This window comes from Geotrypetes seraphini, chromosome 7 (assembly GCF_902459505.1).
Source record: "Geotrypetes seraphini chromosome 7, aGeoSer1.1, whole genome shotgun sequence".
Classification (NCBI taxonomy): Eukaryota; Metazoa; Chordata; class Amphibia; order Gymnophiona; family Dermophiidae; genus Geotrypetes; species Geotrypetes seraphini.
In genome coordinates this window covers 150633745-150645993 of record NC_047090.1, presented here as the reverse complement: position 1 = coordinate 150645993, position 12249 = coordinate 150633745, and the positions used below count along the sequence as shown (strand labels likewise).

Genomic DNA, 12249 nt, shown 5'->3' with positions numbered 1-12249 from the left:
ATACGCATAATGTACTTGGGGATTTCATTTATTTAAAACCATTTACATACATTGCTCTGAAGTTGTCTAGGCTCTACTAAAGGAAAATCAACATGATTTAAAATTTTTGATTCACTGATGAGGTGTGTGTAAGCAAAACGCCAAAAACTAGCTTAAGAGGCTGTATGGAAAAGGTGCTGCAGGTGACGTATTCCTTATTTCACTCCAATGTTATATGTTGAACTATAGATAAGGCTTCTTCTGTAGAAGTGAATCTGGATAGGGGAATTTAGATAGCAAGTCCACAGGTGGAGAATTCCCACAGTTTTGTTTTTTGTTTCTTTACAAGAGGCTCTGCCAAATGTATTGCCTGCTGCTCACGTCGACGTCAGCTCTCCCTCTGATGTCAGTTCCTAGGTGCAGGATCCAGAAGTGACATCGGAGGGAGAGCCGACGGTGCGAGCGGTAGGTTGGCCTTGCTGCTCACACCAGCGAACAGATAGAGGTATGAGGGGGTGAAGGTGCACGTAGCGGGGAGTGGAGGGGTGCCAGCATTCTCATTGAGACAGCGTAAAACAGGTCCAGGATTTCGTGTGTATATTCTTCCATGTCCAGCAAGAGCAGTAATGTTTCACATGTTCTCCACATGCCTCAACAATGCCAAAGCCATTTGCCCATCCCCCCAGCACAGCATTAAACTTCCCAAATTAGCTAATGTATTTGATTACATACTCGGGCATAGCATCCATCCTTGTCCCTCTAGCACCGGAAACCTCTTCCTGAAGCTTCCATCTCCAGCCTTACTGGGTCCCTGGCACCTGAAGGGAGCAAGAGCAATGTTCACTCCTCTCCAGCGCATGCAGCCCTAGAGGTCTTAAAATGGTGGCTGCAATCATTCTAGTAAGAAGGAATCTCATTATGTTATTGCTTGGGGTCAGTTTGCTAAATTAGAGTAATAGATCCTTATACGAGTATTGCTATTGCTCCTAGTAGACACTGGGGACCCCCATAGGGATGGGTTGTGGGGAGAGGGATTCATTTGAAGATGGAGGGATCAGCTGCTGTGCTGGTGTGTGTTGGGGGGGGGGAGTAGTGATGAGATTTTTGTATCTGGGAGGATCAAAGGCCAGGGCTACATTGCTTGGGGGAGGGGGAGAGTTCGTTCTAGAGCTTGCGAGTAGTACCTTTTCCTAGAGCAGGAACTTACGTATGCCTCAGGGCAGGTGTAAATGCAGACATCTAGAATTTATTTTCCTCCATATGGCTTTCTCTTGTAAAATGAAGAATCTAATTGATAACGCTATGTTACAGTAAACATGGAGGCCACCCTCACATGTATAGTATAAAGCCCTCCTATCTAAAATTGCTTTTACATGTAGGAATGCTCCAAAAATAAGCACCACTGAAGACTACCCCCTCCCCCCCCAAAAAAAAAGACATTTTATTGGATGAATAATTGAAAAACACCAGTTTTCTAAAAGGCTCTCTTAACCGTCCCCTATATTGTTTTATATATCATCTGCAGGGCTGGCTCAAGGGACTGTGATGCTATTTACATTGCAACTCCCCCGTCTGTCCCCCCCTACAATCAGGTATCATTTTTTCTCTCTCAAGTTGCCCTCCCCCACCTACACACCAGCGATAAAGGATGCCAAAATCCTGTTCTGGCATATCTCCCTCCTCTGCTCCCTCTGCCCATAATTTGGTATTCACAGGATGGGCAGAGGGAGGGGAGGAACAGAGTGGGAGAGATGCCAACCGGGATTTTGGCGCCCTGAACCAGTACCTCATGCCGGGGGAGGGGGGGGGGATGTGTAAGGTACAAAAAGATCAATCTAAATCGATTTATATAGGCAAGGATCAAATGAAGGCAGCAAACAACGCAGGCAGTATCCATGCATGGCTGCTGTCCTAGTAATACTAAACTGTGGTATGCATTTTAGATTTGATAAATTAATAAAGTGCCGAATGATAAAGTTCCAAACATGCAGATATCTTTCAATAAAATTATGAAAATAGTAGGGTTTTTTACTTTCAAATACATTCCTTTGAATAAGTATTCCTGGGCTTTGCAGATAGACAATTAAATGTGCTCTTTATGACTTTTATAAGTTTTGCCCTGCCAGGAAAAGAACCCTCGGGTTCTAAACCCTGATCTCCTCACCAGTGGATCATCCCCCAGAAGAAAGGAATAGTCACCCCCCCCCTCCCCGAGTTTCTCTGCGTTCATGTTGATTTGAAACAACATCTTTTATTACAAAAATTGCTATCATGATTATCGTTCCTTTTCTGAGGAACATACTGATTTTGGAAACAGCATCGGGTTTGAAAAATTATTTTCTCTACAGTCTTGTTAGTGACTACAAAAGTGGAGCTAGCACACAGGAATACGCATGTGCTTCACATAACATCAGACGCTACCATCCCACTATTGCAGTAATACAACAAAAAATTACTTTAGAATGATGATTTTTTTTTTTTTTTTAAACACGATACTGTTTCCCCCAAAAATCACAGCCTCTTACAGTGATGTTAGTGTTCACATGTGTGCCGTAGTTTGCTTTTCATCACAGTGGGCTTTTTCCGCTGGAAGAACCCGTAAAAGTGTGCATAACAATTTCAAGTTTGAAACTGATGGTAGAACATGGTTTTTCAAGTTCATTCTTTGTTTGATTTCTAGATTTATCTGACCAAGACTCTAGCAGTAGTGTATCGCCGCTTTTGCCAACGGCAGTAGAGGACGAGGGGGAGCCACCATTCAAGAAAGCCCAATTTACCTTTAGACAGGACATCCCTCCAAGAGCTGTCTCTCTGCTAGAAATCGAGTCTGCATTCCGAGGCATCTTCCCTCACTATGACAGCCCAAATCTTCACTGCCATTACAAGTGCACCACTATCCGCTGTGACAGCATACAGCTGGAAAACCAAAGAGGAGTCAAATTTGCCCACAAGTGGCTGTCGGACAGAGCTGTGACCTACTGCAAAAGGACAGGCATTTACTGGCTAGTCTTCGAGGAGGGTCAAGGCATGTACTGCTTCCTTTGCAGGAAACACAACACCTACAACAAACAGAACAAGCAGAAAGTGTTCAACACCACCCCTGCAATTAGATTTAAAAAATCAGCCCTTCAAGATCACACCGAATCACAGCAGCACATGCTGGCAATCCTGGCCGAATTGGCTGATAGGGAAACCGCAAATAACATGCTGGAAAATGAAAAAGAAGAAATTTCCATGCTCTTTAATTCCTTCCTGACAGCTTACTGGCTCAGCAAGGAGGAGATCTGCATCAGTAAACTCATCCCCTTCCTCGGGTTTTTAAAGGATCCTTGTCTGCATGAAACGAGCTATTTTGAATCTGTGGAAGTGGTGGAAAAGGCTTTCATATGTATTGGCAATGCCATTCAAGCTGAGATTGTGGAAGCTGTCCAGCAGGCTGCTTGTTACGGCCTTCTGTTTGGAAAGTTAAGGGACTTTGGACCTAGCGATTTACTCCTTACTTTTATCCAGTATGTCGAGCCTTCAACAGCGGAAGTCAGCACCAAATTTTTATTTTCCAAGCGCATCATGAAACAATTGGGAGAACCGGAATCTGTTACTATAGTCAAGCTGATGCAAACCAGCCTGCTGAAACTTGGACTTCCTATAGAGAAGATGGCCTCTATTGTAACTGATGGGGCAGATGCTCTAACCTGTAAGACAACAGGAGTGTCGGCACAGTTGAAAGAAACTAACCCTGCTCTAATTTCTTTCCACTGTCTGTTCCCACAATTGTGTATTCAAGCTATTGGTGATCACATAAAAAGTCAGGGCACAGCTGACGTGGAAGGTTGGGCAGCTGAGATATGGAGACTCTTTGAAAATTCATCAGCTATGGCAGAGCTGTATCTAGAAGAACTTGTGCAAGCAAGAGGTGTTGGCGAGATCGGCCCCGACGTGAAGACTTCGGTCAAGCTTGTTCTACAAGAGAAATGTAAAATAAGGCATTCTTCATTTATCACCTCCATAATGGCTGTCTACAATGACTATATCGCACTCCTTAATATCTTTCGCACGGTTCAAGATGCCGGTGCTACAGAACACACACTTTTCCACAAGATTAGCTCTGTTCATTTCATAGGCACAGTATACATACTTAAGGACATTTATCCAGTGTTGCTTGCTGTAACAAAGATCTTCCAAAAGGGGAAAGTTAATTTTACTACCATGGAATCTTCAGTTTATTATGCAGTACATCAACTGAATGAAGCGTTGAACAGCAAAAAGTCCATTATAAAGCTTAAAGAAGATCTACAGCCAGAAGGACGACTGGGATTATCTAACATATTTTTGGGAGCAGAAGATGAAAAAGACCTTACCCAACTTCTAGAAGACTGTGTTTCTGCAATTAAAAGCAACCTTCAGAGCAGGTTTGATTCATATTTGCCGTTAGTGTCTGCATTTTCCATCTTTAACCCTCTGCTTGTTCCAGCTCCAGAATCAACAGACTTCGGTGAATATGGTCAGTCAGAGATTAAACTCCTTGTTGATCACTTCTACAGAGAGGCTAACGAGAGAGACTCTAGGGTCTCTGAGCTCACAGAAGAATGGGAGAAACTTAAGTTGGAACTTTTTGACTGGAAAAATTGCATTCCTGCTGTTGTGCTGACAGGTGGCGCCATGACAGTCATTGAGTGGTGCCTCAAGCATTTGTTCATTTTGAAAGGTGATGTGAGCCACTCATACCCTAACCTGCTTCATCTTGCCGAAGTTTGTTTATCAATGCCAGTTACCAGTAAGTGCCCAGAAAAAGCACTTCAAGCGATAACAAATTTGAAATTAAAAAATGAACACAAGATAAGGGGTGACCTTCTTAACAGTTGGATACATATAATACAAAATGGTCCAGATTTCGAGGCTCCGAGTTGCCATCACCTAATTTATAAAGCCATTAGGGTCTTCATTGATCAGAGGAAAACGCAGCTGCAACCCTGCACTAGAACCCAAGCAACGGAAGGGCCTTGCAACTCTGGAATTAGAGGCCTTTCAGTGGAGGCCTATCCAGATGTGAAGGAAGAAACTTATCTGGATGTAAAGGGGGTGCTTCACGTGCTAGGACTTTAACCATCTGCTCTGCCTTCTAAAGACGTCTTCTGCTGCTGAGCATTCCTAGCTAGGCCTTAGAAATAGTATTAATAAAGATTTGCTTAGGCACAGAATAGAAAAAGAATCTTAACAAATAGAATCCAAATCTGAGTTAAAGCGGTCACATATAGAATTAACTATTTTATTTGCAAACAAATGTCTAATTTTAAAAGCCATGGGGGGGCTATTTAATTTTTTAACTTTGGCTATCAGGGGAGAGTTAAATTAATATTTTTTATCAGTATTTTCAAAGGAAAGTGAAATTACCAATAAAGTCAGTGCGACTTTTAGGACGGCATTTTCAGTAGGCATTCCAACCTCTGGGCTGGGGTCTGGGGACTTTATTTAAAGGTTCACTGACACTAGTTGAAGAATAGTTTTTTTTTTCAACCAACATTGAGCTTGGCATGTGAAAATGTTACCCCTCTTCTATTAAACTGCGCTAGCAGTTTTTAGCGCAGAGAGCTGCGCTGAATGGCCCGCATTGCTCCCGACGCTCATAGGAACTCTGTGAGCATCGGGCACAGCGCGGGCCATTCAGCGCGGCTCCCCCATGCTAGAAACTGCTAGCGCAGTTTAATAGAAGAGGCCCTTAGTTAATGAACACAAGGAGGCCATCTAAACTTGTTTAGGGTGTATAGAAGGGATTTCCTGTGTACAATGATCAATGGACCACTGCAGTCTCAGAAGTAGTCATTAACCGTGTCTAGTGTGAATTATTCATCCATTTCTGATCGCACTGTTACGCCAAGAGACATAAAGAGGTTGGAAAATTTCAGTATTTTAGAACAGGATTTGCTAGTGTAGAGCCTATTCTATAATATTTGGAGAAATGGGGATTTATGCACCAGCTACATGTGGCAGGATTATATATTTTAGAAACATAAATGTTTAAAATAGCAACAGGCCAAAATGGGCATATCATATAAACTTTTAGGGGAGAAATTTTCAAAGATGCGCTGAAGATTAGACGGTGGTAGGGCACCCTACCTCTGGCTAACCAATCAATTCGGAAGCATGTTTTTTTTTTAAAAAAAAAAGGCAGGAATGGCGCCTTCATTTACGGTGCCAGTGTTGCACTTACAGATTTGCACTTACAGAAGTGCTTAGGGGCACGTAAGGATGCCTAAGGCCGGCGTGGGCATTGCTTGTGCTGGAAGTGGCCTTAGGCACCCCTCGGTGCTTCTGTAAGCACAACACCAGCACCTTAAATGTAGACTTCTGAAATGCTGGTCTATATTTAAGGTGCCGGTATTCAAAAAAAAAAAAAAAAAAGTGAAATTCTATAATTACTACTACTATTAATTATTTCTATAGCGCTACCAGATGTACACAGCACTGTACAGAGTCACAAAAAAGACAGTCCCTGCTCAAAAGAGCTTACAATCTAAACAGACAAACAAGATGTCATGGACACAGTTAATGGGAACAGTTAATCTGCTGGCTGGGTTGGTGGGCAGAGGGGAGTACAGGACGCTTAAGCAACTGTGATATCACTGATGAGGTTGGCTCTTAGGCATTGGTGGAATGAGGCATTATGACATCACAATCTCAGCTCTGCTTCCCAAAGATTAAAACTCTTCACACTACTACTACAAATTATTTCTATAGCTCTACCAGGTGTATGCAGCACTACAGAGTCACAAAGAAGACAGTCCCTGCTCAAAAGAGCTTACAATCTAAACAGACAAGACAAACACCATGTCATGGATACAATTAAGGGGAGCAGTTGATCTGCTGACTGGATTGGTGGGCAGTGGGGAGTAGGGTTATGAATTGAAAGCTATATCAACAAGGTGGATTTTCAGTCTGCTTTTAAACAAGGAAAGGGAAAGGGCTTGGCAGACAAACTTGGGTAATTTATTCCAGGCATAGGGGGCAGCTAGATAAAAGGAACGAAGTCTGGAATGGGCAGTGGAGGAGATGGGTACAGCTAAGAGCATCTTAAAGAGGAACAGTTTGGCAGCGGTTTGTGATTACCACACTATCAGTGGCTGCTTCTTAGGCAGCTGCCGATTCTATTATTTCCCCCCCCCCTCCCTCCCTCCCTCCCTTAGTGTCAGAACATAAGAATTAATTTTTGCTGGAGCTGTTGCAGAGCCAATATCCCTTGTTTTGCTTTTAGGAGGAAAATCAACCATGAGGGGTGAAGGCAATGACCTCTAATTCTTCCAATGGAAACACTGCTCAGGAAGACCGCTTCTGAAACCTAAATATCCCAAGTAGCTAGTGTAAACCCTGAAGTTGATCTTTATGCACATAGGTGTGCATTCTCCTGAAATGGAGTACTGAAATGTTTATATTCTAGAGCCAACGTAGTATTGCCCAAAACATATCCAGTCCACGCCAGATACACATCTAAAACTGAAAAAAAAAACATGCAATCTCTTGGCTTTCTAAAAAAATTGGGATTTCGATGTTTATGCACATATCTACAATGTGAATAGTGCTTGTGAAATAAGCACCTAAGTAATTAGAATAGGAAGATCTAGGATAATCTAAGGAATAATAGCCGAATGTGATAGGCCGGAGCACGTTACAAGGCTTCAAAGAAGGTTTGGATAGGTTCCTAGAGGATAAAGGATTTGAGGGGTACAGATAGGAGTAGCGGTAGGTTATAGGGATAGTCTGGGACCATTGCTCAAGCAATGGGCCTGATGGGCCGCCGCTGGACAAGATGGACCTCTGGTCTGCCTCAGCGGAGGCAACTTCTTATGTTCTTATGTGCAAGAACCCTTCAGGTGCTGGTGATATTCACTTCAGAAAGATTGTGAAAACAGTCTTGTTTACAAGAGGAAGCCATCACTTTGTAGAAGATGATTCACTATATGCAGGTTCCAGGAAGTCAGTCACAGGCCTACCTCAGAAAGTAACATTCCTCCAAAAGTAATGGGATTTTATTTATTTTAAAAGTTTATTTCCCGATTACCAAATTGAGTTCCCAATGCAGATCTGGCGCAGTTCATATGTAAACAATTAACAGTGTTATTGCCTTTATTAGGCTATCTTTCTGTGTACCTTATAAAGTTGTAAAAAATATGCTACCTTTTTTGGGGTTTTTTATAAAAATATTTTTATTCTGAAAAGCTACAGGGGCAGTTATTTACAGTCTGTTTTCCTAGATGTATAAATGCTTATCCCAGGACAAGCAGGCAGCATATTCTTTACGCATGGGTGACGTCACCGACGGAGCCCTCGGTACGGACCTTTTTACTAGAAAGTTCTAGTTGGCCGCACCGCGTGTGCGCAAGTGCCTTCCCGCCCGACGGAGGAGTGCGTGGTCCCCAGTTTCTTCGTTTCCGCGGAGCGAAGAAGACGTGTGTTTTTTCAACGTCGTTGAAAACTTCCTTTTGCCTTCCCGCTCGCGTTATTTTTCGGTTTTTTCACCTTCGGGTGCTTATTTCTTTCAATTTACAAAAAAAAAAAAAAAAATCTTTTCTTTTGCTTTATTTCGTTCCTGCCCCGGCGGGGCCTGTTGTCACGATCCAGGCCTCGGGGTTTGATTTTGCAGAGGCCGTGTTCCCATTCATGCCCCCGCAGCCCGGTTTTAAGAAGTGCCAGCGGTGTGCACGCCCGATCTCCCTCACTGACCCACACAATTGGTGCTTGCAGTGCTTGGGACCGGAGCATCGGGCGGACTCCTGCACCCGCTGTGCCACTCTTAAAAAACGCACTTTGAAGAATCGTCAAATCCAACAAAATCTACTTTTCGGCACCGGCCCGACTATGGATTCGACCTCTTCATCTGCGGCACCGTCAAAATCGGCACCGACCACTTCGACGCCGCCTGAGACGACATCGGCTCCTCCGGCGCCAGGTAAGCCGGCTAAGAAGCCTTCCACCCTTGAGCGCCCTCCCACCTCGGGGACGACACCAGTCCTCTCGGCTCCACGCCGAGCCAAGAAACGCTCCACTCCGATATCGGTGAGTGCCTCGTCATCGGCCTCCTCATCGCCGGAGTGTAGAGCGGCACCCATGGAACCAAAGAAGAAAAAAGTGGTTCCGGTGCCTCCCCTGGATGACCGCATTGCGGCCATCCTCCAGGACAAGTTGCAGGAACAACTTCACCAGCAACTTAAGCAGCTCTTACCCTCTATCTTGGCACCGCTGCTCTCGGTACAAGACCGGCCCGAGCCCCACACCGTCCAACCGGTATCCACTCCATCGGTACCTATGGACTCCTCCATGCCTATTCTCTCGGCACCACATCTCCACTCCCATGCCGAGACTATCGCCTTGACGACGGCCGATCCTCCTCGGGACCGAGCAGGGCACCGGTCTTCCCACGACCCTGACCGGCAACATTCTTCCCGGGACCGAGACAGACACAGGTCTTCATCACCCGGTAACGTCTCGGTACGCTCAGGCAAGTCTTTGTCTAAGACTCACCATACCGAGCCTTCTACTCCGGTCTCTCGACACGCACACACCGATGTCAGAGACCCGGACCTATGGGAAGAATCCCCTCCCGGTACCGAGGAGGATGCATCGTCGTCGGACGAGGAGCCTTCGGCGCCCGATACCACATCTAAACCTGAACAATCTTCCTTCTCTAAATTCCTCAGGGAGTTGTCAGGGGCCTTGTCTTTGCCACTGGAATCTGACTCTAAGAAGTCACAAGCTTTCCTGGAGGCATTGGACTTCGATCAACCTCCCAAAGAGTTCCTGAAGTTACCCGTGCACGATATCCTGCGGGAAACTTTTTATAAAAATTGGGAGAACCCGCTGACTGTCCCTGGGGCCCCCCGTAAACTGGACAGCCTCTATAGGGTCATACCAATCCCAGGATTTGATAAACCCCAACTGCCCCATGAATCTCTCCTGGTAGAGTCCACCTTAAAAAAGACTCAGGGCTCCAGTGTTTACGCCTCCACCCCTCCTGGCAGAGAGGGCAAAACTATGGACAAATTTGGCAAGCGGCTCTACCAGAATGCCATGCTTGCCAACAGGGCGAACAACTACTCCTTCCATTTTTCATTCTACCTGAAACATCTGGTAATGCAACTCTCCACCATGCAAAAGTACATGCCGGAGCACAAGGTCCCACTTTTCCAGCAGCACATCTCCAGCCTGCTTCAACTGAGAAAATTTATGGTGCGCTCTATCTATGACTCTTTTGAGCTCACCTCCCGTGCATCTGCCATCGCTGTGGCTATGCGCCGCCTGGCCTGGCTCAGGGTCTCTGATCTGGACGTCAACCATCAGGACCGACTAGCCAACGCCCCATGTCTGGGAGACGAATTATTCGGAGAGTCCCTGGATACCACCACACAGAAACTCTCCGCCCATGAGACCAGATGGGATACTCTCATTAAACCAAAGAAAAAGGCTCCTCCTGCTCGTCCTTACAGACCGCAGACTTCATATCAACGCAGGTTCTCTGCCAGGCCGCTCAACCCACCTTCACAGCAACCTAGGCGGGCCCGCCAACACCAACACACTCAGGCTCGTACCCAGTCTAATCAACCTGCCAAGCCTCTTCCTCCTGCCAAACCTTCTCAGCCCTTTTGACTCCTCTCTCCAGGGCTTAGCCAGTCTTCCACCCTCATTGCCTCTTCCTCAGCCAATCGGAGGCAGGCTTCACATCTTCATCAGCCGTTGGGAGGTCATCACATCGGACCAGTGGGTCCTCAACATCATCCGCCACGGCTACTCCCTCAACTTCCAGACTCTTCCACCAGACAATCCTCCCGTAGAGTCTGCTTCTCTTTCAACTCAAACCCCCCTCCTCCTGAGGGAGGTCCAATCCCTCCTTCTCCTCAATGCCATCGAAGAAGTACCTCTGGAACAGAGAGGCCGGGGATTCTACTCCCGTTACTTTCTGGTTCCAAAGAAGACAGGAGACCTACGTCCCATTCTCGATCTCAGGGACCTCAACAAGTGTCTAGTCAAGGAGAAGTTCAGAATGCTCTCCCTTGCCACGCTTTACCCTCATCTCTCTCAGAACGACTGGCTATGTTCCCTGGACCTCAAGGAGGCCTACACTCACATACCAATCAATCCAACCTCACGTCGCTACCTACGATTCCAGGTGCACCATCGCCATTATCAGTACAAAGTGCTACCTTTTGGTCTCGCTTCATCACCCAGGGTGTTCACCAAATGCCTCATTGTGGCGGCGGCCTTCCTCAGGTCTCACAACCTCCAGGTGTTTCCCTACTTGGACGATTGGTTGGTGAAAGCACCTACGTCTCCACTTGTGCTACAAGCCACCCATCATACCATCTCTCTCCTTCATCTGCTGGGATTCGAGATCAACTACCCCAAGTCGCATCTGCTTCCCACACAGCGCCTTCAGTTCATTGGAGCAGTTCTCGACACCACACTGATGAGGGCGTTTCTCCCCTCCGACCGACAGCGGACTCTTCTCCGCCTGTGTCGTCAGGTGCTCCTTCATCACTCCATTTCTGCCAGACAGATGATGGTCCTCCTGGGACACATGGCCTCGACGGTGCATGTGCTTCCCCTGGCACGACTCCACCTCAGGACACCTCAGTGGACTCTGGCCAACCAGTGGTCACAGACCTCGAATCTTCTTTCTCATCCCATCTCTGTGACATCGTCTCTTCAGCGATCTCTACAATGGTGGTTGAACTCATCAAATCTTTCCAGGGGCCTTCTTTTCCATCTGCCCCCGCATTCCATGATCATCACCACGGATGCCTCCCCTTATGCATGGGGAGCTCACCTGGGGGACCTACGCACCCAAGGTCTTTGGACCCCACAGGAACGTCGACATCACATCAATTTCCTAGAACTACGAGCCATGTTCTACGCTCTCAAGGCCTTCCAGCACCTTCTTTGTCCTCAGGTTCTGCTCCTGTGCACGGACAACCAAGTCGCCATGTACTACATAAACAAACAGGGCGGCACAGGATCTCACCTCCTTTGTCAGGAGGCTCTTCGCATTTGGACCTGGGCCACGGCCCGCAGTCTCTTCCTCAAGGCGGTCTATATCCAGGGCGAACAGAACTCCCTGGCCGACAATCTCAGTCGCATCCTGCAACCTCATGAGTGGACTTTGGATCCTGCCACGCTCCTCTCCATTTTTGCTCGCTGGGGCACTCCGCAAGTGGACCTGTTTGCAGCCCCTCACAACCATCAGCTGCCCCAGTTCTGCTCCAGACTCTTCTCTCCTCACCGTCT

General features: G+C 46.5%; 1 protein-coding gene across 8 annotated transcripts in view; it reads left to right on the top strand.

The window, feature by feature from the left end:
- Positions 1–6378, top strand: part of ZBTB25 (zinc finger and BTB domain containing 25) — a 66476-nt gene extending 60098 nt beyond the window's left edge. For 7 of the 8 annotated variants that reach the window (XM_033951839.1, XM_033951841.1, XM_033951838.1 and 4 more), the window contains exon 4: positions 2660–6378. In XM_033951839.1, the coding sequence (XP_033807730.1) occupies positions 2660–5082 (2423 nt within the window). In that variant the 3' untranslated portion in view covers positions 5083–6378. The remainder of the gene's footprint in view (positions 1–2659) is intronic. The other variant, XM_033951845.1, reaches the window with a different exon arrangement.
- The last annotated feature ends 5871 nt before the right edge of the window (positions 6379–12249 follow it).